The 24,576-nt window shown below is 51.7% G+C and overlaps 2 protein-coding genes across 5 annotated transcripts; both read right to left on the reverse strand.

Annotated features, from left to right (window-relative positions):
• Positions 1 to 955: 955 nt before the first annotated feature.
• On the reverse strand, positions 956 to 6,643 carry ALDOA (aldolase, fructose-bisphosphate A). 3 transcript variants are annotated; one of them, XM_055561298.1, is made up of 9 exons: positions 6,496 to 6,643; positions 3,921 to 4,047; positions 3,624 to 3,835; positions 2,712 to 2,766; positions 2,421 to 2,581; positions 2,004 to 2,087; positions 1,712 to 1,886; positions 1,348 to 1,547; positions 956 to 1,258 (listed from the first exon to the last, which is right to left on the reverse strand). In XM_055561298.1, exons 2-9 carry the CDS (start codon positions 4,030 to 4,032, stop codon positions 1,163 to 1,165), a joined length of 1,095 nt encoding a protein of 364 aa, XP_055417273.1. In that variant the 5' UTR covers positions 4,033 to 4,047; positions 6,496 to 6,643; the 3' UTR covers positions 956 to 1,162. The 3 variants fall into 3 exon arrangements, with proteins under 3 accessions (XP_055417273.1, XP_055417274.1, XP_055417272.1); XM_055561299.1 differs by lacking the exon at positions 6,496 to 6,643 and adding an exon at positions 5,401 to 5,534; XM_055561297.1 differs by lacking the exon at positions 6,496 to 6,643 and adding an exon at positions 4,246 to 4,401.
• Positions 6,644 to 6,776: 133 nt separating this feature from the next.
• Positions 6,777 to 14,186, reverse strand: LOC129637297 (late cornified envelope-like proline-rich protein 1). Of its 2 annotated transcripts, none has more exons than XM_055561302.1 (6): positions 14,058 to 14,186; positions 13,804 to 13,839; positions 12,709 to 12,852; positions 12,302 to 12,457; positions 7,126 to 7,535; positions 6,777 to 6,861 (listed from the first exon to the last, which is right to left on the reverse strand). In XM_055561302.1, exons 2-5 carry the CDS (start codon positions 13,807 to 13,809, stop codon positions 7,422 to 7,424), a joined length of 420 nt encoding a protein of 139 aa, XP_055417277.1. In that variant the 5' UTR covers positions 13,810 to 13,839; positions 14,058 to 14,186; the 3' UTR covers positions 6,777 to 6,861; positions 7,126 to 7,421. The 2 variants fall into 2 exon arrangements, with proteins under 2 accessions (XP_055417277.1, XP_055417279.1); XM_055561304.1 differs by having other exon boundaries at positions 14,071 to 14,159.
• Positions 14,187 to 24,576: the final 10,390 nt, after the last annotated feature.

Raw genomic sequence — 24,576 nt, forward strand, 5'->3', positions numbered from 1 at the left:
CTATAGGGCTTCAGTAGGTGCAGAGATCAAAAAGATGAAAAATTTTTTTCTTCCTCTAGAGTGGAGCTCAGACAGCAAAGAGTTCACATCAGGAAATATGGGCAGTGGCAGGACTAATGCAGTCCCTGGCTATGACTAGAATCTTTAATACCTGAAAAGATCTGGTGTCGTAAGTGTACTCCACAGCCTAGGTCAATGGGGAAGGGTTCCAGGTATGACATAGGGTAAGTGCAGGACCCTCATTCTGGCTGCATTGAATGCAGAAGCCACAGAGGTTCAATTCTTAACCTGGAACCTGAGCGCCACAGTTCTGTTGGTACACATTTGTGTGTCTGTGTTGTTGATGTGGGTGTTAGGATCCCAGGTTCTTCAAGGGGTTCCACAGCTCAGAAGTCAGCCCTTCTCCTTTTAAAGATGGGAAGACTGATGAGCTCAACAGTATTAAAGATATGCATTCATAATCTTGTTTCAATCAATCAATTTCCCAGCAAGATGTCTTAAGGGAGAATTGGGAATAGCCTATTCATTCCTACAGAATACTTATCATGTTGCCCAGTTTACAGATTCAGGACAGCTTACTTTTTGTCAGTGGCTATTTTTTTGTGTATGTCACAGGGGCCTTCTATACCTGTGAGTTCTGGGCCTAAAACTGAGGCTGAGGCTGCAGCCTCCTAAGAATGGCAGTTACACACACACTTCCTAACTGTAAAGGCCTTATCAGATGCTGCTGGTAGAGGCTGGTAGAAGGAGCAGAGCACTAGCTAGTTGGAAGAAAATCCGCAAGCTTTTCTCATGAAGCCCCGGGTAAACATCATACAGAGTACTAAAGGAGACCATCTCCTTCACCCACTTTTCTGCTCCAGAAAAAACATAAAGCAAGGGCTCTTTCTTCTCTGAGCTCTGCCACCTCCCGCAGGCCTCCCCTGCCCTAGAGACCACAGACATGCACACCAGATTCCCCCTTAAATAGCTGTTTATTGGCAGTAGGCTGGAAACGGTGGAGTTAGCATACACAGACAACACCAGGCACCAATGTCACGAGGAGGCAAGAGTGACGGGAAAGAGCAGCCTGGAGCCCCAGATGAACCCCCTCTCTTCAAGAGTGAGTGTGGGAGGGGACGGGGCCTGGAGTGTTGAGGGGGCAGCCTTAGAACACGTTGGCTTAGTAGGCGTGGTTAGAGATGAAGAGGGACTCGCTGGCTGCAGCCCCTGCCTTACCACTTGGGGTGTACTTTCCTTGGCAGGCAAGGCTGTTGGCCTAAGAGGGGAGAGGAGCCAGAGTGAGAAGGTCCCTTCTCAGAATCCCGTCCACCCCAGCACCCTGCCCGCCTCCTGCCCCATCCTTACCAGGGCTCGCTTGACGTATTCTTCCTGGGCAGCCTTCAGGTTCTCCTTCTTTCCACCCCAGGCCTTCAGGGCAGAGGCCTGCAGGGCTCGGCCATAAGAGAAGGTCAGGGCCCACGGCTTCAGCAGGGGGCACTTGTTGATGGCGTTGAGGTTGATGGATGCCTCCTCCTCACTCTGGCCTCCAGACAGGAAGGTGATCCCTATAGAATGAGGGTGTGACATGGGGAGAAGGGTTGTAGTCAAGCAACCCAGGGGACTGGAAGGAGGCCCTAGAAGCTGACCTGAAAATCAAGACCACATGGGCACAAGGATCACGGGTAAGTCCATCTACCTCCCAGAGGTCAAGATGAGGAATGGGTCTCACCAGGGACAGCGGGGGGCACTGTGCGGCGCAGCGCCGTTACAGTTGCCATGGCAATCTCCTCATGAGAGTATTTCTGGGTGCAGGCGTGGCCTGGGGTTACCATATTGGGCTTCAGCAAGGTGCCTTCCAGGTAGATGTGGTGGTCACTCAGAGCCTTGTAGACAGCAGCCAGCACCTACAGCAGGGTGGGACCAAAGTGGGGTAAGGTGGAGTTGGGGGGACGAGGGTCAACCCAGGGGCCCCGGCCCAGCTCCCTAGCCCACCTCACTGCCCAGGCAGGCAGGCCACCTACCTTCTCGGTTACATACTGACAGCGTTTCAAGTCATGGTCCCCATCAGGGAGGATCTCGGGCTCCACGATGGGCACAATGCCATTCTGTAGGGTGAGGGAAGGGTAACAGTGAGGCCTCCTAACCCAGAGCCCCACCTCCAGCCCTCCACAGCTATTCACCAAGATCTTATCCCCAGGACTCCTGGCTACACAGCCCTCCCCACTTCAAAACAGATTGGAGGAGATTAGCTGTCTCCACAGATCCACCCACGTAAACCCTCTTCTGCCCTTCTGCTTGCAGAGCCCTTCGTGGACGCAAGCCTGGAGCTTGGTGAGGATTCGGAGCCTTGGGGTAAGCTGGCAGGTGGGTGGCAGGCCAGCTGCCACACTAGAATGGAATTAGGTGGGACGTGGCCCGCTGGGGACCTACAGGCCCACCTGCTGGCAGATGCTGGCGTAACGCGCCAGGACGTTGGCGTTTTCCATGATGGCAAGGGAAGAAGGGGTGTGTTCCCCGATCTTCAGCACGCAACGCCACTTGGCAAAGTCAGCTCCATCCTTCTTATACTGGGCACAGCGCTCCGACAGCCCATCCAGCCCTGAAGAGGGGATGGAGGGGTCAGAGCCGGCCAGCGGAGGGGGCAGGTGGCTCCCACATGGCCTGGGCACCCAGAGGGGTACCGACCAGGGTGGGCTGGTTGGTAGGGCCAGGAGCTAAGCGGTTCTCACCTTGGGTGGTCGTCTCGCCATTTGTTCCTGCCAGGGGCACCACACCTTTGTCTACCTGCGGGGGTGGAGGGCAACAAGATAGGATGGGAGGTGGTCTCTGGTGCCCTTTTTTCAATCTTTGATCAGGGAACTAGATCTCACACGCCGCAACTAAAGAACCCGTGTTCCGCAACGAGGATGGAAGATTCCGTGTGTCGCAATGAAGACCGAGTGCAGCAGATAAATAGTATTTAAAAAACAACAAAAACTCTTGCTCTACAGCCTTTTTCTCCTCTGTAGCCCCACCCTGTCCCAGCTTTACTTCATCTCTTAAGTATCCTTCCTGGTTTGCCAGTGTTTCACTTAGCCATGGTATCTGGTCCCAAGAGGCAAGATACACACAGATAGCTTGAATTCTACCATTTACTAACTGTGAGCAAAACACTTCATGGCCTTGAGCTTCTGGTTTTTCAATGGTATAAACATAACCTGTGGCTTTTAAAATCACAAAGATTAAAATGCCAAGCAAGTCCCATAAGTTACTGGCTTCTTACACACAATTTGGAGGCGATCAGGGCAGACTCCACCCAAGTCTCCCCACCCAGTTCATCCCCACCCCGACCCCTGCCTGTTATCCTGGATTTCCTTGCCCCTCATCCATCTCACTGGGCTTCCCAGGTGGTGCTAGTGGTAAAGAACCTGCCTGCCAATGCAGGAGACACAAAAGACGCAGCAGGTTCAATCCCTGGGTGGGAAAGATCACCCGGAGGAGGACATGATAACCCACTCCAGTATTCTCGCCTGGAGAATCCCATGGACAGAGGAAGCTGTGGGCCATCGTCCATAGGATTGCAAAGAGTTGGACATGACTGAAGCGACTTAGCACACACACATTCGTCTCACATCTCCCACCCCAAGGCCTAGCCCCCTCACCTTGATGCCCACGACGCCACCCTTGGCTTTGATAACTTGGGGGAAGGGACGCCCATCATCGGCCTTCTGGTAGAGCGTCTCGTGGAAGAGGATGACGCCCCCAATGCAGGGATTCACGCGGTCGTCGGCAGTCAGCAGCAGTTGGCGGTAGAAGCGCCGGTTCTCCTCAGTGTTTTCGGTGCCAATGGACTGCAGTCGCTTGGCAATGCTCCCTGGAGGAAAGCAACACATGGGAATTAAAGGGGTCAGCCCCTCAACCCCACCCCGCACCCTCCTCCCCCTGTGCCCTGCCCGCACCGGTGGACTCATCTGCGGCCAGGATGCCCTTGCCCGGAGCCACAATCCGGTGAGCGATGTCACAGAGCTCCTTCTTCTGCTCCGGGGTGAGTGCTGGGTATTGGTGGGGCATGGTGCCTGTCAGTGCCTGGGCGGAGGAAACACATGGGGGAAGGCTAGTTAGTGGAGTCTTCCCCTGGTCTCCCAACCAGCAGGGCCCCTTGCCTGGAGGTTAAGGAAAAGGCTCCCTACCTCCCCTGCCCAACTCCCGGCAGGTCTCGGGTCACTTCCTGCCCCAGGCTCTCCCTTACCCCCAACTTCCCTATAGTAGGCCTGCCTCCTGTACCTTTCCTAACTCTGTTTGTTTCTGGGTGTTACCCAGCTGAGGGTGGGGTTGTATATTGGCATCTGGCCTAAAGGAATAAGCCAGAGCCATGGACAGGCAGGTCATGTGGAAGTCGGACCCTTCTGGCTTGCGCTGTGCCATGGGGGTCACCTTGCCTGGAAGCAAAACCAAACCGGAGTATTTTGGAATTAGAAGTTGTGCCGAAGGCAGAAGGCCCAACCTCCTCATCTGTAAGAAGCCAGAGAAGGGGAAAAGGCTGTGTTTCAAGCCACACAGCAACCCAAGGGCCTGATCTGAGATTAGAACTCAGATCTCTGGCTGCGATAAGAGTGTTCCTTCCAATCCACCTGAGATCCCAGGGCTGGCCCAGGCTCCATTGCCTCAAGGACACCCCAAGGTCAGGCTGCTCCCCCCAAGGTGGGGGAGGATGTTAGGAAAAAAGTGGTGGTGTGGGGTGGTCCTCCGAAGCCCAGAAAAGGGCGGCGGAGGAAGCCTAGCCCGGGGTGGGGGTGGGGGGAGGAAAGGAGTGAGGGTTGCCCTCACTGCTCATGCAGGGTAAGAGAACGTGGAGGAGAGGCAAGCGCCCCACCCCTTCCCCTGAAAATGCTCCTGTCTGCTCCGCGGCTGCAGCTGTTCCAGGCTCAGAATCAAGGTCACCCGATAAGGAAAGATAGGGAAAGTGTTAATGGGGCATCATGCGCTGCCAAGGGATTTCCCCTCCTGGCCAGGGGCACCCATGTCCCAGGACAGGGACCAACCACCCGCTTTTGGGAACCCTGAGGCAGTAAATGAGCTGGCTCCCACCCCTCGATGCCTCCTAGGTTTCCTGCAGAGGCAAAGGGGCCATCATCTTTGCACCCGGAGTCCTAACAAAAAAAGGGGAGCGAGGAACGGCCCTCCATCTCGCCTGGCTTCCTTCCTCCCCGCTGTGACTCAGCGCGCGGAGCGGTCGCTGCGTTGCGCAGCAAACCCAGGGAGCTCAGGCTGGAAGAGTCGGGGAGGCCTGGCTGGGAGCAAACGTGTGGGTGGTGGCGGAGGAGGAAGATGCTGGGGCCGGGTTGGGGGGCTCCGTGAGGACGCCCGACCCGCGTCTGCCCCCGGGATCCTTCTCCACGACCCCCTCCCTGACCTTCGCACGTGGCGAGGGGCGCTCACCTGGCACAGGAGAGGGGCGGGCTGGCGGGGCGCAGCGGTGGAGGGCTGGCGGTGTGGACTGAGGGGGCGAACGCGGCACTCGTCACCAGGACTCTGGTTCGGCGGCGCGTTCCAAGAGGAACGCAGCCTATTCTACTCCTGAGGCGGGGCGCAGGGGCGGGCGGGCAGGAGGTGGTTCCCGGCTTTATAAAGGCACCGCTCCGCCCCGCGCCGAGTTTTTCCCTTTGCAGGGGGCCGGAGGCGCCCCGGCGTCCAATGGCAGGCGAGGAAATGTGCGAAAGGCCGCCCCCGAAAGGCGAAGCCGGGAGGCGGCGCTTGGGCTGGGACTGTCCGGCGAGAACCCGAGCCCTTCCCCCTCGTTCCCCCTCGGACGTGACTCGGGCCACATCCCGCGGGTCGCCAGGGCCCTCCCCTCCCTCCTCTCCTCTCCCGACCCCCCTCCCCTCCTCCTGGCGTGCTTCGGGGCGCCGTGACTCAGCCGATTTTTGGGCCCCGGAGGAGATGAGAATGGGGTGGGGTCGGAGGAAAAGCGGGTGGCAGAGCCCGAAGAAAGCAAGGCTCAGCTTCCCTCCCGCAGGCCTATCGGGCGGCCCGGGGCAGCCCCAGCTTCCGGCGGCACTGAGGCAGCGAGTGTCACATTGTAACCGAATCCAGGGCCCCGGCGACTGCCCGCCCCGGCTCAGGAGAGGGCGGCGCGGGCAGGCTCCCGGAGCGCGAGCCGGCGGCGGTTCCGGGTTTCCCGCCCGGCGGGTATCCCCGCCGCGTCCGCGCTCCATCCCGGCAGGTCCGGCTCCCGGGATCGGGAGAGCCAACGTGGCCCGCGAGTGCGCACGCGCCCGCCGCCCTCCCGCGGAAGCCGGACCCGGCGGGAAGCCGCTCGGGCCGCCAGTCGGCCCGAGCAAGTCTGGGGATGTGGGACCAGAGTCCTTGCAAAACTCCCTGGCGCCGACTTCCCTCTCCAAAATCAAATCCGTCCCCGGCTGTCGGCCTCCCAGATCCTTTCCGAGCCTCCCCATCCTACCGGCCGGGTCTCCCCTCTTAAATCCCGGAGCCTTCAGCCCAACTCCAACCCCGCTCCGTCCGACTGGCGCCCACCTGTGAGGAGGAAGCCAAAGGAGCGGGCGAGCCCGGTCAGCAGCGAGTGAGCCAGGCCCCGCCCGGGCTGGGTTATAAGGCAGCTACCCCCTCCCCCCAACCGACCTTCTCCGGTGACCCCTGCCCTTTGCTCGCCATAGATCCCCTGGCAGGGACCTATATTTAGGGAAACCTGAAGCCCCTGACATTCACGCCAGCGTGGGGCCTAAAGTGAAGGATGGGGAAGAAGCTTGTGGACCTGCCTATTTTGGGGGTGGGGGGAAGGGCCCCCTGCCCACTCACCGGTACTTCAGAGATTTCTTCCTTGGAAATCCAGACTGAGGCCCTCAACAGGCTGTCGAGAGAAATAAATCTCTGGACAGCGATCTGTGAGGAAGGAAGGAGGGGTAAGGGGACTCAGACCTGTGGCCTTTCTTGCCTCCTCCTCAGATACCCCCTCCCCTGACTCTGGGCCTCACACGGGCTGTCCTGATTCTTCAGAGGCAGAGCACACAGGCAGACACTACACTCATACCTCAAAATAACCAAGAGTCCATGGACAGGGTGTGCCTGGGGTAACCCTACATCCTGATAGTCAAGGCTCAAGTTTGTCCCATGCTCTGGATGGTAAGCAGTGTCCCCCAACCTCACCTTCAAATATGATCAGTTACTTGGGGAGGGGGAGTCAAGGGCAGGGGGACCTGCTGGAGCACCAGCCCCTCTCTCTTCTGGCCCTGCAAAGGGGCTGCCGTCCTGCTGGCCAAGGGCTCTGTGAGTCCCGCTCTGCAGGGAGCCAGGCTCTCCACTGCTGGTTCCCAGGTCGGTGAGCTGGGCAGGCCATTTGTGGTTCCAATGGCCTGGAGAAAGGTGTCCTGAGTCCCCTCAGGGAACAGGGCCTGTGGCCCCTGGGGGCTGGCCACTCTCCAAAGAGCAGGGACCCTGGATCGTCATCGGAGCTTGATCTCAAAGCAGAGGCAGTTGAGGCTCTGGCAATCAGGAAGTTGGCATGCGCAGGCACAGTCGCAGAGCGGGCAGCAGCGAGGGCAGCGAGGGGCCCAGTCCTGCGGGAGAGGAGGGTGGGGTGAGGGAGGTGGGCGAGGGAGGGGGACCAAAGGCTGGAGCTGTTTCCTTTTCAAGGGAGAAGGGAACAGAGAGGCCTGGAAAGTCCCACTTGCCCAGTGGACCAGAGGGTACCATCCACCACTCATGGGAACAAATCAGCTCCTTGTGATGTTGAGAAATCAGCCAGGAGGCAATGTTCCTAACAACTGGAAGGAGCTGGAAGAAGCCATTTGTGGGAGAGGTCATTTCTTCTAGGCTTCCCAGTTGGCACTAGTGGTAAAGAATCCGCCTCCCAGTGCAGGAGACGCAGGAGACTCTGGACACTCGAGTTCAATCCCTGGGTTGAGAAGAGCCCCTGGAGGGGGGCATGGCAACCCACTCCAGTATTTTTGCCTGGAGAATCCCATGAACAGAGGAGCCTGGCAGGCTATATAGTCCATGGGGAAGCAAAGAGTCAGACCCGACTAAAGCAACTTAGCATGCATGCACATCCTTTCTTTCTTCCCATCTTATAGATGAGGAGACTGAGGACCAGAGATCAGTTAGCCCTGGCCCCACCCTTACCAATGTTCAGCTCAGAAATGGTTCTACTATACCCTTACGACCTCATACAATTGCAAGTCATTAAGACAGGGAAAGCACACACACTCTATGATGAAAACCACCTGCTGGTTTTGTGGATTTCTTTCTTGGCCTGAGACCAAGCTGGCTGTCATTCACCCTCCATTTCTGAGCACCTACTCTGTGCCAGGCACAGACTGTGTCCATGAATGATTTTAAAAGTCTTTTTAGTTTTCCTGAAAAATGGTAATTTTCATATTTAATTTTTTTTACTGTTTAAAGGGAGTCACATTTCTTTATCAGAATCTTGAGTAGGGGGCCTCCTTACAAAAGAGGAAATAAAGGTTCAGAGAGGGAGTGATCATGCAAAGGAATACAACTAGGGAAGGGGGCTGGGATAGGTCTGGGCCTGCCTGCTTCCAGCCCTGAGATCCCGCTTTGATCCCACTGCTTCCCAGGGCCATGAATACCAACTTCTTTCAAGCTTGCCTAAGGCAGGGACAATTCACCTCCTATCTCCACTGAGCTACCAGGGGACTCAGGCTCAGCAGGTGCCTGAAATACAAATGAACATTGAATGAATGAATCAATCAAATCACATCATTTTTCCCTATAGGCAAAGAAGAAGAGGGGAGGCAGAAAGTCTGCCTCTCATGGAATAGGAACAGCATGTCCTTAGAGACAGGAAGGGAGAACCGGTCCGCTCCAATCCACTCCTCCTGCCGTGGGACACGGATGATCTGCCACTGCTCCAGGCATGGACTGGAGTCAGGCCAAGTGGCTGGAGTGGGTCACACCCAGGATGGGTGACAGAAGATTGGCTCCTTGAGGCCTGAGGCAGGGCTAGTGACAGTCACAGTTGCACAGCTCAATCAGACTCCAGGCCAAGCCAGGAATAGGGGAATGACCTTTAGAAGAGCTGAGGTTTTGGGGTGCGGTGTCAGATGACTGGTGAGATCAGATATCACTAGGGGCTCCGGTGAGGGGAGGGTGCATTGGCCCCTGCCAAAAGAATTCTCTAGGAGGAAGCAGAAGTATATCATGGCGGAGGGGAGAGAGCGAGGCGGCTTCCTTGTGTGTGATGGGGTGTGGTTTGGGGGCGTCTCTGGGGAGTCCTGCTCTGGGCTGAAGTCAGCTCTGTGGAATTTTGGAGGACTGCACCATCAATCTGTGTGCAGAACTGGGGGCTGAGAGAGGCCACACTGCCCTCACCTCAGAGAAGAGGGTATTAAAAGCATTTCTTGGCTCTGGCCCCCTGGCAGGGTTTGGCTCTAGTCATTAAGAACTAGCTAATGGATATTTCGACTCTCGCTATCAGCCCTGTGGCTTCTGCAAGGAACCTGCTTTTTAAGCCCTTTTTAAACAAGGGCTCTGCATGACCATTAATCCTCGTATTTCTCTAGTTTTTCACTCTGATTTCTTTCACTCTGGGGTTGTAAAGGCCAGCCGTCGTTACTGTTTGGAGCTCGGGGTTTGAATCTAATTCAGGCCCAGATTTGGCCGATTCGTGATTTGACCCTCAGTTTTCTCATCTCTTGGAGAAGGGAATGGCAGCCCACTCCAGTATTCTTATCTGGAGAATTCCACAGACAGAAGAACCTGGCAGGCTACAGTCCATGGGGTCGCAAAGAGTCGGACACAACTGAGCAATTAACACACACACACACTTTTCTCATCTCTGAAATGGATTTAGGAAGTAGAACACCTCCTTCACAGGGTCACTTGGGGAATCAGTGGAAGGCATGAAGCATGGTGCCTGGTACACAGTGAGTTCTCACCAAGGGGAGCTCTTCTGGTCACAGCTCTCACCCTTGAGCAGTATGATGAGTACATATGTTGCACTCTAACCCTGCACTCTAACCCTGGTGTATGTGTCTGCCATGTAAGAACTTGCTAAAGATTCGCAAATTCCAATCTCATTCCAAATCTACTGGGCATGGGGCCCAGATGCCTGGCTTTCTGTTTAAGCCTCATCCCTGCTTCTGATCACACCCGGCACTTAAGAACCAGAACTGTCCTGGATTGCATCATTTCTCACACTCGAATGTCACTGTCTACTTATTTCTCTCTGTCCTTTTCAGGAATGTAAGCCTCATGAAGGTTAGGGCCACATCTATCTTGTTTCCACTGCACCCCCAGGGCCCAGCACAGTTCCTCAACAGTAACTTCAGAAGTCTTTGGTAGTGTGAAGTGTTAGTCTCTCGGTTATGTCCGACTCTTTGTGACCCGGTGGACTGTAGCCTGCCAGGTTCCTCTGCCTATGGAATTCTCCAGGCAAGAATACTGAAGTGGGTAGCCATTCCCTTTCTCCAGGGGATCTTCCCAACCCAGGGATTGAACCTGGGTCTCCTTCATTGCAGGTGGATTCTTTATTGTCTGAGCCACTAGGGAAGTCTCAACTCTTTGGTAAGTGGATAAATAAATGAATGAATGAATTAGGCCCTCGTGACACACTTGTGAAAGATGTAGCACAGGTGAGTTTCTCCCATAGAGAGAAAGAGAAACCTGGGTTTTTGTCTCAGCCTGGCTTGAGGCCTCTGTGTGCCCCAACTTCTACAGCTGTGAAAGAGGCAAGGGCTTTGGAATATTTGCAGTTGCTTTTGTTACCATAAGGAAACTGAAGAATACAGAGGCCTTACTGTGCTTTGTGGAAAGACAGCCCAAGGATGGAATGACCCCACCTCACCATTCATCATTCTAGAACCTGTCCTGGCTCTGGCAGAAGCTGGGTAGGATCAGGCCCTGCAGTTCTCCTGGCTTGGATGCCCCGCAGCCCTGGAGGGGGCAGTGAGAGGAGTCAGTCCCTCCAGACAGCACACCTCATTCTCAGGGAGGAGGAGAAGCCCTTGACCACTCCCTTCCGACAGACAGAAGGCGAAGGGAGTGGGGTCCCCAGGGCAGGGAACAAGAAATCATTTTGTAAGTAAGCATTTCCTGTAAAATAGGAGGTTGGAGGACCCAGGGTCTTCTCCTTTTTCCCCTTGATCCCTGGAGCCCAAGCCCTGGGCCTCGTCTCTGCGCTACTCCTGAGAAATCAAAAGCAGATTATATCTGAAAGAGGAGAACTCCTTGCCCTGCAATTGATTTTGAAACTCAAAACTTCTTGCAGGGATTTGCAACTGCAGTCTACCCAAGTTCTGCTTGGTCTTTTCCCCTCACTCTTACCTCCCTAGGGAAGGTCCCCATTTCAAGGGCAGGAGCTTTGCTAAGTCTCTGAGCCCAAAATAAGCATGACCTAGGAAGGTGGTCAATGACATTTAACATCTTTAAAGCCACAAATGCAAAAACAGCCTGTCCTCTGTGAGCCAGGCTTCTCCCTGAAGGTTCTGTTTCAACACATGATGGAGCAAGTTGCTCTGCGAGACTGTCCTGTGGAACACTGGAGAAGCAACTAAATGTCCCTGAGCCAAGTTATGCCCCCTGCAAAAGGAGGATAAAAGCATGGACGGGTAGCCAAGGTGTGATGTCAGGTTAAAAAGGGAAAGTGGCAGTTGGGAGGAAATAGTAGGTGTGGCATACATTTTGTAAAAAAGATTTATTTGGTTGCACCAGGTCTTAGCTGTGGCATGTGAGATCTAGTTCTCTGACCAGGGATTGAACCCAGGCCCCCTGCATTGGGAGTGCAGTCTTAGCCACCAAGGAAGTCCCTGTGGCATACATTTCCACAGTGAAATACAACAGTGATAACACTGTATTAGTATATAAGGGACATACACCAAACATAGTAACCTTGGTTAGCGGGCTGGCTTATAAAGTAACTTGTACTTTCTATGTATTTCTACATGTATACTTTGTAATCAAAAAACATATGTACATAAGAGTTTTAAAAATACCCAGCTCTGGAGGTTGTTAATGAAGTTGCACAGTATCTAGAACATTGTACTCACTCCAAGAACAGAAGGAGCTCTGTCTGCTTTAACTACCATTTTCAGAGGTTGCAGTATGCCCTGCATGTTACATAGGTCACCCTTCTCCAGCTACTGCCCTGTTCTTCTTTCTCCAAGTAGCTTTCATTACCAGAAAATATCTGATATGTTGTTGTTTTCGCCTGTCTCCAACCTGACCCAGTACCTGGAACTAGGCCTGGCCTAGAATAGGTGCTCCGTAATAAATTTTGTTGAACCGAAAAAAAAAAAAAACACACGAAAGCACTGAGAGTACCAGGATCAGGACTCAGGGGCCAGGGGCCAGGACGAGAACTCACAGCTTCGGCGGGCTGGGGGCAGCAGGCATCCAAGTAGCGGGCTGGGCTGGGCAGGGGGAAGTCACAGGCTTCGGCGCAGGTCTGGCAACAGTCTTGGGGCCTGGAGGCGCCTTGCTTCCTGCAGGGGGAGCTGCAGTCTGTGCAGCAGCCCTGGGCCTAGGAGAGGGCAGCGCTCAGGATCCCGGCCAGGTGGCGGGTTGGGAGGGACAGCTGAGTCTCGGTTTTGGAGAGAGGGGCCGGAGAAGATTCAGCTGGGGAGAGGAGAAGAGGGTCTCCTGGCCCAGGTGAGGGGCCGATATGGAGACTAAATGGCAAAGGTGTCTCAGGGTAAGAGCCTGCAAATGGGGGGACAGGCTGACCTCTTCCCCTGTCAGGGCCCACCCTCCAGCCCCCACCAGGCCCCTCACCAGCAGGCAGTGCCTGGTCAGCAGCACGAGACCCAACAGCAACAGATAGATGCCCACGGAGAGCACGACGATGGCCGGGATGGGGAGCAGCAGGGAGGGGCCACTGACAGGAGCCGGGGTTGGATTCCACGGGCTAGAGGAGGCCTGGACAGCACAGGAAGAAAGGGTGACGAGACGTGGAGGGGCTGCGGGGACACGGAAACACCAGGAGGGACACAGGAGGTAGCTGGGAAACAGGGAGGAACAGCCACCATGTGGTGCGGAGAGAGTAATAGGGCCACACTGTCTGGGCCAGGAAGAGCCCCTGGAGAAGGACATAGCAACATGCTCCAGTATTCTTGCCGGGAAATGCTATGGACAGAGGGGCCTGGTGGGCTACAGTTCATGGGGTCTCAAAGAGTCGGACACGATAGCAACTAACATCTTCATTTTCGTCTTGTCTCCAAACCTGCCTTTTCTCTTGTCATCCCCATTTCAGCGCCATCAGAGACCTGTTGGTCATTCTAGACTTTTCCAAGACTTACCGCTCTTCCTTTCAGAATGCCTCTCCAAACAGACCTCTTGTCTCTGTTTCCGTTGGACTACTCTACCACCCCTCAGCCCACAGTACCGGCCTCTGTCTTGCACTCTGCAGTTATGCTCCTTTCCATACCAGCTGTCCTTGAGTATCCCTCCCTCCCTGACAGTCCATCAGTGGCTCCCACTGACTCGGTCCAAACTTCTTATCTCAGGGACAAAGGCTCTAGTCTAGCCCTGCCTGCCTCTCCCTCTGTCCCCCATTATACTCCAGCCATACTGAAGTCCTGGCAATTCCCTGGCCTCTCTTTCACATCCACGTCTCTGCCCACGCTGTTCCTTTTTCCTGGGATGCTTTTCCTCCTTGATTTCCTAACTCCTCACCTTGCCAGAGTGTGGCGTGCCCTGCCCTGGCAAGGCCACCTCTGCACTCTTTCTGTCTCACAGCTCTTGTCCTGAGCTGGAAGGGTCTATGTTGGGTAAAGAGCTCCAGTCCAGGCGCCAAGGAAGGCAAAGTCAGGGTAAGTTAGGGGTGCCGAGGGGGCCGCGCCAGAGAGGAGTACGGGGCCTAAGACTCACGTCCATGGGGCAGGACACCGCCGGTCAGTCCAGGAGCTGCAGGAGAGAGAAAGTCCTGGGCTTCAATGACTGAGAAGGGCCATTTTGCGCTCGGGTGCCCGTTCTCCTCCTCCCATTTCCCCTTTGGGGAAACTGAGGCCCAACGATGGTCTCTGGTCCGAACAGTGAGGATCGGGGGTACGGGACAGCACTTTCTTCGAAGGCCCCAGCCCGACCCTCCGTTTTTCCCTAATCCCCGGGCTCCCTCCACCGACCTAACCCCATCACCTGCGCCCTCGGGGCCACAGGCAGTTCACGGATTCCGCGTCTTTCCCGCTCCAATCCGCCGTGGCGGCTGCACCGCCCAGAGGCCTCCCGCCGCTTCTCGCTGTTGCCATGGAGATGAGAGCACCGCTCCTACGGCGGCCGCCCAGACCCAACATTCCTTCGCCGCGCCTCGCTTCCCTCTTCCTATCTGTGGGCACCAATTCTTTTTAGTAGCGATCCGCTGGACTTTCCCGTACTTACTGAATAGAAGGGGCGAGTTCCCGCCACTACACGCCTAGCTCAGATCCACATCGTGTGCTGGGTCCTGCGGCGCCACAAAAGCCAGACTGAGCCCCCGGGCTATGCCGCCAACTGGCTGTGTGACTTCGGCCGAGTCACCGCGCCTCGCTGAGTCCATTTTCTTCTCTGTATAAAGAGGAAACGCCTGCCTCCCAGGGGTATTGTTAAAATCAGAGCTACTTCTTAATGGCATAGAATTATCCTCAATATTTTTTCAACCTGACCCCCGATCTTTATTGACAGTGCCCAAATTTAAGATTCATCAATCTGATCTCTTCACCCTTCATATCACTATCAGGGTGATTTTCTCCCATCCAGGTCAGATCTTGTGGCTTTTCAATTTTTAACCCCCCAAAGGGTTCCCCACTGACTCCAGGGTAAAGCCCAAATGCTTTAGCCGACTGTCCACACCATCCACTCTGGGTACTGTCTATCTTCGGTTTATTTACTTATTTATAATTAATTTATTTATTTGGTTCCACGAGGTCTTAGTTGGACAGCTGCACGTGAGATCTAGTTCCCTGACCAGGGATGGAACCTGGCCCCCCTGTATTGGGAGTACGGGAGTCTTAGCCACCAGACCACCAGAGAAGTCCCCTGTTGTTATAGTTTAGTCCATAAGTTGTATCCAACTCTTTGCCACCCCATGGGCTGTAGCTCACCAGGCTCCTCTCTTCATGGGATTTTCCAGACAAGAATACTGGAGTAGGTTGCCATTTCCTTCTCTAGGGGATCTTCCTGACTCAGGGATCTAACCAGCATCTCCTGCTTGGCAGGTGGATTCTTTACCACTGAGCTACCTTGGTTTATTCATTCATGATGTAACCCTTGGTTACTGCATCCTGGCATGTTCCCCTGAAAGCAACCCAGTACACCTACTTCTGTGCACATTCTCTGCCCCAATATACCTCACCATGGCTGCTGCCTGAAGAGTTTCCTGCACCGGGAGGCAGCCACAGAAATGGCTAGGGCTGGGACTTCCCTAGTGGTCCAGTGGCTAAGACTCTGAGCTCCCAATGCAGGGAGTCTGGGTTTGATCCCTGGTCAGGCAACTAGATCCCACACACCGCAAAGAAGAGTTCATATATCACAACTTGGGAGAAGGCAATGGCACCCCACTCCAGTACTCTTGCCTGGAAAATCCCATGGACGGAGGAGCCTGGTAGGCTGCAGTCCATGGGGTCACTAAGGGTCGGACACGACTAAGCAACTTCAGTTTCACTTTTCACTTTCATGCATTGGAGAAGGAAATGGCAACCCACTCCAGTGTTCTTGCCTGGAGAATCCCAGGGATGGGGGAGCCTGGTGGGCTGCCGTCTATGGGGTCGCACAGAGTCGGACACGACTAAAGTGACTTAGCAGTAGCAAAGATCCTGAATGCTGCAACTAAGATTGAAGATTCCACATGCCACAACTGAGACCTGGTGCAGCCAAATAAATAAATATTTTTTTTTAAGGAACTTCCCTGGCAGTCCAGCGATTGGGACTTTGCCTTCCAATGCAGAGTACACAGGTTCAATCCCTAGTCAGGGCGCTAAGATCCCACCTGCCTGTTGGTCAAAGTGCCAAAACATAAAAGAGAAACAATATTGCAACAAATTCAATAATGACTTTTAAAAAAATGACCCACATTCAAAAAAAAAAAGGAAATTGCCAGGGGAGAGACCTCCCTGGTGGCCTAGTGGCTAAGACTCCGAGCTCCCAATGCAGGGGGCCGGGTTCGATCCCAGCTCAGGGAACTAGATTCCACATGCTGTAAACTGAAGATCTCGTATGCCACAATTAAGACCCAACAGCCAAATAAATAAATATTTTAAAAAGAGAGAGACTTCCCTGGCAGTCCAGCGGCTGGGACTTTGCTTTCCAACACAGGGGGTGTATGAAATCACCAGGGTCTGTGCCCCTGGTTCCCAGGTCTCCCCTTACCCCTCGACCACACTGAGAAGGTCCCATTGGCTCTGCCACCCCGGCCCACTCAGAGGGAGCTTCAAGCCCAGAAAACCCGAGTCTAGCTGTTCCCAGTGTCACCTCTGTTGAATCTAAGTCTGGGTCAGACTGCCTGCTTAGGGCTGTCTTCTCGTCTGCCCCTATCTTTGCAGAATCCTGAGACCCAAGATGAAACCAGTTCCCACCTCAGACCAGGAAAAGGCTTCAGGTGACACAGGGCCCCGCCCTCCCTTCACCTCCTGCCAACAGAGAGACGTCAGCCTTGGCAAGACCTCTGGACACATCCATGGGCTGCAGTGGCCAAACTCGCCATGGATGGTATTCTGTTCCTACCACGGGAGCATACATTATGCAGGAGGGTGGACAGGGCACCAGGTCTGCTCTTTGCAAGGCAAGCCAGGAGGAGGGGGATGAATGCACCCCTTTGCCAGGGCCCCACTTCTACCCACATCACACCATTCCCTGGAGGCAGGGAGAAACTGACTTCACAATAGCCAAATAGCCATAAGACCTCCCTTTACCTAAAGTTCAAAGCTGTCAATATCAGATAGTGTCACCTGTTTTACACTGGCCCTGGGAAAGAGAGTAAAAGATTGCATCCTTCCATTCACCGTGGTGGGGGACCTGAGATGCAGAGAAAACCCAGACAATGAAAGACACCTCTGCAGACCTGGGCTTGGATGTGGGAAGGGAACCTAACAGTTGTGATTTTTATCTAATACTTTCAACTCCCTCCTCTGGACATCAGATAATATTGCCTCCCAGAGATGAAGAAGGGGTTCATCAACCTCCTCATTATGAAAATGAAAGATCTATGCTTAATTACTTCTTATCACTGAGGGAATAAGAAGCTGAGCTGAGTTAGAGCATCAGTAGAGGCCTCTTCACAGCCTTGGTCTTCTTTCATCCTAACAGTAAAATGAAAGTGGAAGAAACTATCATTTCCAAAGTTTCTAATGTTACAGATAGAAACAAATTAGGACTCAGTTGAAAAGGAATTTTAGAACCAGGCAAGATATAGGTTTGAATTCTAGTTATGCCTCCATGTGTCTAGGTGACCTTGGGCGAGTCAGTTGACTTCCCCAAACCTCAGCCTTCCCCTGGCAAATAGGGATTACGTAAGACACTGACAAGGTTCATTGTGATGATTAGAAGACAAGTATGTAGAGCAACTGGTACAGATGAGGGCTCAAAAAAAAAAAAAAAAAAAAAAAAAACAGAACGACAGGGGGACTCCCCTGGTGCTCCAAAGGTTAAGACTCCACACTTCCGCTGCGAGGGGCACAAGTTCGATACCTGGTCAGGGAACTAAGATCCTGTGCTGCTGCAAGGTGCGCGCATAAATACATAAATAAGTGAACAACAGAACCATTAACGACTGTCACAGTGAATATTTACAGTGCCACACTGAATTGTATTTCCATACATCTCATTCAGTCATCCCGGAGCCCTGTGCAGAGGGCTGCTCTCGTCCTCATTTTGTAGATAAGAAGCCTGAGGCTCAGAGGAGTTCAATCACTCACATAAGTTCTCCTGGTTAGTAAGTGACAGAACTAAGATTTGAGCCCAGGCAATGGGACTCTGGGTATTCAACTGAAGCTCAGAGAGGTTCTGACACTTGATGAAGATCACACAGCCAACCCATGAGAGGAAAAAAGGGTCTGGATGCTTGATTTTCTCACTTTAGCTCACCAGTTGTGCCCTTTTCTATTGTACAGATGAAGACTGGGACTGAACTTGCCTGAAACTAACTTGGGACAGATACCAAAAAAAAGCACTAAATAATAAATGATCTGGCATGCTGGCCAGGACGCACTCCAGAGCACAGGGAGGGGGAATTGAACCCTTTCCTGGGTATCATGTGGGAAACAAGCTTATCGTTTACTTATTCACAGGCTTTGATGATAGTCACACCTGCACACCTCCGCAGGGCCGAGGCGGCACAGCACCCAGGCAAAGAAGATGTGCGAGTCAGCATTTGGACTTAAAGGAGGCTGAAAGAGCGGGGAAACGGTAAACTCCAGGTCCAGGGTAAACTGTGTGACAGGTGTGTGAGGTCCCCTTGGAGGGTGAGAGAGAGACTCACCTGAGGGGCCAGGCTGGGGCAGGAAAGCTGCGGCCGAAGTCGTCGGAGCCTTGATGGGCATGGTGGCAGTGCCACCCCTCGCTGCCCCTCTCCCTGTGGGCGCTGCCAGCTGCCTTCCAGAGGCACTGGTAGCTTGGGACTGCAGTCCCAGCCAGGACTGGCTGGTGTGTCGGCCTTCCTTATCGGGATGTTCAGACACTCCTGAAACACCCAGACAGGGGATCAGGGTGTGTGGAATGTGTCCCATCTTGGGTTTATTTTAGATTAAGGGTCCCCAACCCCTGGGCCACCGACCAGGTACTTCCCGTCAAATCAGTGATGGCATTAGATTAGAAATATTGTGCACAAACATATAATGAGCTGGAATCATCCTGAAACCACCCCACACCCCTCTAACCCACCTTATCCTCCCCCGCGCAACCCACTCTCCCCCCCCACCCCCAACCCCTTGGTCATTGGAATAATTGTCTTCAACCAAACCAGTCCCTGATGCCAAAAAGCTTGGGGACTGCTGTTTTAGATGGTACACCGGTCAGAAAGAAAGCGTGTGTGCACAGGCACACACACACACACACACTCACCTGAAAGCCATTCTCTTTCCAGTTCTCTTTCAACACATCTGATTATTCCAGGACAAAGGCTCCTTTTGCTGCCAGAAGCCCTTTAACACCTCTCTATCCTTGCTTGTCTTGTCTTGTTTTTAACAAAGAGAGAGAAGGCCTCGGGCTCAGAATTCTGAGCGTGGGATGATATCTAATGAGAATGTAAGAACAAGTTTTTTCATTTTATTTTGTTTACCTTATTTACAACAAGTGATATTGGTTTTCAGTTTTTTCAGTACTGATAAAATGTTTCCTTTCAACAGACATGGTTAAAAGCAGGTACTCTGGAACCCAGACTATAGGTTCAAATCCCAGCATTGCCACTTCTGACCTGTGTGACCTTGGGCAGGACACACAACCTCTCTGTGCCTCGATTCCCTCATCTGGAAAAGGAAATTAATAATGACATCTCCCATGGGACTTCCCTGGTGGTCTAGTGGTTGAGACTTCACCTTCCAATGCAGGGGGTGAGGGTCGGATCCCTGGTGGGGGAGCTAAGATTCCACGTCTTGTGGCCAAAAAAAAGCAAAACATAAGACAGAAACAACATTGTCACAAATTCAATAAACACTTAAAAATGGTCCATATGAAAAATTTAAAAAAAATAGTATCTCCCTCTTGGATTATTGTAAGGATTATATTAGTTAAAATATGCGAAGGGCATAGATGCGTGCCTGACATCTGGTATATACTGTGTGTGTGTGTTAGTCACTCAGTCATGTCCAACTCTTTGCAACCCCATGGACTGTAGCCTGCCAGGCTCCTCTGTCCATGTAATTCTCCAGGCAACAATACTGGAGTAGGTGGCCAGTATAAATGTTTGTTATTATTAGCTTATATGTGGGGGAGGACCTGAGGCTTAATGAACACTTCTTTGGAAATCCCACCATTTTCCACCTGAGGAAGTGAAGCCTTGGAAAAGATGATTAAGCAGCTGAGCAAGGATCTGGGTTGGTCTCTGGATTCCTAATCCATTTACCAGCCATCTCAATCTTCAATAATTAATATCACCTTGCAGCCTCAGCTTATTCATGGGCAGAGTGGAACTAGTACTATCTCACTGGATGTTGGGATGCTGTGTGTAAAGGTGGTTCAGAAAATGAGTTGCTATGATATCTCCTTGAGAGTCCCTTGGACTGCAAGGAGATCAAACCAGTCAACCTTAAAGGAAATCAGTCCTGAATATTCACTGGAAGGACTGATGCTGAAGCTGAAGCTCCAATACTTTGGTCACCTGATGAGAAGAACTGATTCATTGGAAAAGACCCTGATGCTGGGAAAGGTTGAAGGCAGGACAACAAAGGACGACAAAGGAACAACAAACGATGAGATGGTTGGATGGCATCACCGACTCGATGCACATGAGTTTGAGCAAGCTCTGGGAGTTGGTGATGGACAGGGAGGCCTGGCGTCCTGCAGACCATGGGGTCGCAAAGAGTCAGACATGACTGAGCAACTGAACTGATGATGTCTCCTGTGCATTCTCAACAGAGATAAGAGCCCCCCCCCCAAAAAAAAAGAGGGTAGAAATTGGTTCAGGGGTGGGGATCTTTTAAATATTGATATTCTGGAGTGGGTAGCCATTCCTTTCTCCAGGGGATGTTCCTGATCCAGGGATCAAACCCACGTCTCCTGCATTGCAGGTGTATTCTTTTCCATCTGAGCCACCGGGGCAGCCCTATATATTAAGCACAGATATATAGGTGCCTACGAAGGTCCACATAGTCAAAGCTATGGCGTTTCCAGTAGTCACGTACAGATATGAGGGCTGGACAATAAAAAAGGCTGAGTGCCAAAGAATTGATGCCTTGAACTGTGGTGCTGGAGAAGATTCTTGAGAGTCCCTTGGACAGCAAGGAGATCTAGCCAGTTGGTCCTAAAGGAAATCAACCCTGAATATTCATTGGAAGGACTGATGTTGAAGCTGAAACTGCAATGCTTTGGCCATGATAAGAAGAATTGACTCATTGGAAAAGACCCTGATGCTGGGAAGGATTGAAGGCAGGAGGAGAAGGGGTCGACAGAGGATGAGATGGTTGGATGGCATCACCGACTCAATGGACATGAGTTTGAGCAAGCTCTGGGAGTTGGTGATGGACAGGAAGGCCTGACATGCTGCAGTCCATGGGGTCACAAAGAGTTGGACACGACTGAGCAACTGAACAACAAATACAGCATATCTATGTTATCAAAAGTGCATGAAATACGGTCATTAGGAAACAGAATGTCTAAAAAAGGCTGGGGGAGCAATAGTGAAAAGAAGTTGAGAAATACTGCCCTTAACCAGCAACTCGGGTTGCTACTCATAAGTGGGTTGTGAAATAGGCTTAATGGGCCATGATAAGCATTTTGGGAGATAAAAAATGATAAAAAGGGAAAATGATACAATACAGTGTGCCCTGCACATAATCAGAATCTGAAAGTATTGTGAGAAAGTTTGGCATGTGTGTGCATGTGCTGAGTCATGAAATGTGTCTCTCTGTAAAAAAATGGTGAAAGTCATTGCTCTAAACCACGGTTTTTCTTTTTCTCCCCTCCTTACTTATCTCTCTCAGGCCAGCCCATGCAGCCTTGGACTGTTTAACTCTGAACAGGAAGAACCTGATAAGGAAAGAAACGTGGAAGAGAATGCCCAGATTCCAGTGAAACTAGGGCCTGACCTTTACCAGCTCATGGACTCTCCCCTTCCGCAGTCTCTATTCCGGGGTAAGCCCATGGCTGCAGAGGGCAACGACTGGCCCTCTGCACCAGAGGGGAAAATGGCTTCCTCTTCACTGCCTCCCCTAATATTCCTCCCTCTGCCTCCCTTGTCTCCTTTCCTCTCTGCTCCCACCTTGGAGGGCAGCAGTCCTGTTGACCAGGGTCTGAGTCCCAGCGCTGCCATTTACTGTGCAATCCCAGAACAAGTCATCTAACTTCTCCGAGCCTCAACTGGACAGCTATAAAATGGGGGACATTTTTCAAAAGACTGCAGTGATGCTTAAATGGGATAAAGTATATTAGTATTTTAGTGCCTTGTGTTCAGTGAGTGCCCATGTAGCTAACAGGCTCTGAACCCAGGTTATCCATGTTATCTCTATTTAATCCTTGAAATGAGCTTATACAGGAAGAGGGAAGGTGACAGGGCAGACTTGCTTCAGGCTATCTGGTTTCAAACCTCAGTTCTGTATCTTTCACATAGTTCTTTCTTTGTGACTGCAGTGTGTCCTTTTTAAAAAGGTGCTTTCCTCATAACCCCACATAATGATTTCAGTTTACATTATTACATTAGCCAGCTGGGAAATATAGTTTTTTAATTAAGCACACTTCAGTCTCCAGCAAAATAAGATGTTAAAGATGGATACCGGTTAGGCAACCAGAATCTCATTTTCAACAGTTTTATCTCACTCTTGATTTAACCTTTAATTTTCAAAGGCCCATCCAGAGGAGGAAATATGGAGTAAACAAGTAAGAACTGTTAGCAGAGATAAGCTCTGAAAATGTGGATGACATGTCTAAATTTTGTTCAGTGCTGTTTTGTTCCTTTTTTCTCTTACCTTTCAGTTTCTTTAGGAAAATGAGTTTATGAGTTTTCTATATCCATTTAACATGAGAGACCAATACATTCAGAAAATATGGTTGGAAAAAACCATATTGCATAACCTTGGAAAAGGTACCAGTTCTCTCCATGCCTCTGTTTCCTCACCTGTAAAATGGGTACAATAATCCTCCCCATCTGAAACGTTGTTTTGAAAAAATGACTTAATATTGCTAAACACTCAGATCAGTGTCTGTATAAGTAGCATTTAATGAGCTGGCATTATTATCCTAACTTCACAGATGAAAGAATTGAGGCCCACGGAGATTAGCCAACCACCACTCAGGGAATGGAAGAGCCTAAATTTGTTTAACGTTTTAAAAATTCTAGGAATTTCCCTGGCAGTCCAGTGGTTAAGACTCCGTTCTTCCATTGCAAGGGGTAAGGGTTCCATCCCTAGTGGGAAACCAAGATTCCACATGTCTCTGGGCATCATTAAAAAAAAAAAAAAAATCCAGTTGACCTTAAAATGCACATAGGAGGTTTATGTGTAAATGCCCACGATCTATATAAGGGCATTCCCAACCCCTCAGAAGGCTCCCTGAGGTCTCCTCTCAGTACATCCCACTAAGTTAAACGCTTGGTGTTCAGATTTTTCATGGAAGTTATTTTGCCCGTTTGCAACTTCGTCCAAATGGAGCCATACGGTATGTTTCTTTTATTATCCATTATCCGTGGACTCTGAATTTGAAATTCAGATGCTCGCACCCTAGGACCTGCCTCTTAACTGTTATCCTATACCGCCTGTTAAAGCACTGACTGCTTGGGCTGCTCTCATTTCCCCCACCTCCTCTTCCTGTCCCCTCGTTCAGCTCTACCCTTGAATCCTAGTTGTCCTTCAAACCATCAACGAATTCTAATTGATCTGTTCTGTGTTAGATGGTTTCGCCCCCTCTGCCCCGCCCCCAAGCAGGCCCCTCTGCCATGAAGCATACGATAGGGCACATGTGTCAAGAAGTGGGCCAATAGGAAGATGGCATTTTCCAAACCGTCCACCAGTCCACCAATAGGAAGGTGATGTTCCCGCCCCCTCCAACTGCCTCTGTAGAACTGCCTCCACCTCCTGCCCTTGCAGTTTGACGCCTTCCTTGTATCCTGAAAGGGTCCCCTCAAAGCTGCTTAAGGGGTGCAGGATGGCAGGCCCTTACTCTCTTCATCCTTTCTGGGCCTTTCCCACCCCTCCTTTCCCTGGAGTGGATGGGAGAAGAGGCTTTTCCAGACAAAAATAACATATATGTAAATGTTTTCAAAGGTTTTCCTATTGTTTGTTTGCTTTTTAAATGGGATAATACTTAGAGTTTTCCTTTTAAAAGAACTATTTTTTTTTCTAATTTCGGTTATCTTTACAGTCTAAACACCCGCCCCCTTGTTTTTTTCCGATTTCTGAGTGCAGATGAAAGTCACCAGCCTCCCTCTCTAGCCTCCACCTTGCCCATCCCAGGTGAGGACCTAGGAGAGGGGAGAGGAGACACAAAGAGGTTAGGGTGGGAGGATAGAGCTTGGATGGGGTGAATTAAGAAATCGCAGGCACGTACTTAGAATTGAAAGAGAAAGAAGGAATTTTAAGGTGTGAGATGGGCTGGGAGGTATAGACCAGCTTCTTTGATTACAAAGAACATAAATTAATGGAACTGGATTGATAAGACAAAATTAGGATGTCCAGTTGCTCAAGGATAAGGCATATTTAAAGTGCAATAAGGATCTCAGATCAGGAAAGAGCTATGCCTGATGGATTTTGATGGTTACAGAAAAATGCATCCTATAGGCCACTGAGTTATAGGGATTGGCGGGGACGTGGTCTGTGAGTCTGAGGGACAATGTGCTGAGGTGTTCTCCCAGCCATCTTACCTTCTCTACCCCAGACAGGCATGCCTCTGCTCTTTGTCCTGGGCTGTATCTTCTTCCCGCTGAGCTTTGCTGTCCTCTGCTGGGGTCTGCAGAACCATTCCAACCTGCGGATGGAGAAACAAGAGGCTGTTTTGGTGGCATCCAAGTAAGAGGACAGGGCAAGGACA

This window comes from Bubalus kerabau, chromosome 23 (genome assembly GCF_029407905.1).
Source record: "Bubalus kerabau isolate K-KA32 ecotype Philippines breed swamp buffalo chromosome 23, PCC_UOA_SB_1v2, whole genome shotgun sequence".
NCBI lineage: Eukaryota > Metazoa > Chordata > Mammalia > Artiodactyla > Bovidae > Bubalus > Bubalus kerabau.

Coding starts and splice junctions, on each gene's coding strand:
- LOC129637297 (XM_055561302.1), bottom strand. Junction 12,458..12,708: donor TGACCAGGCACTGCCTGCTG/GTGAGGGGCCTG, acceptor GCCCTCTCCTAG/GCCCAGGGCTGCTGCACAGA. Junction 7,536..12,301: donor GCCCCCAGCCCGCCGAAGCT/GTGAGTTCTCGT, acceptor CCTCTCCCGCAG/GACTGGGCCCCTCGCTGCCC.
- ALDOA (XM_055561297.1), bottom strand. CDS start 4,386: ATGGCACAGCGCAAGCCAGAAGGGTCCGACTTCCACATGACCTGCCTG. Junction 2,582..2,711: donor TGGCGAGACGACCACCCAAG/GTGAGAACCGCT, acceptor TCCCCTCTTCAG/GGCTGGATGGGCTGTCGGAG. Junction 1,548..1,711: donor AGTGCCCCCCGCTGTCCCTG/GTGAGACCCATT, acceptor CTCATTCTATAG/GGATCACCTTCCTGTCTGGA.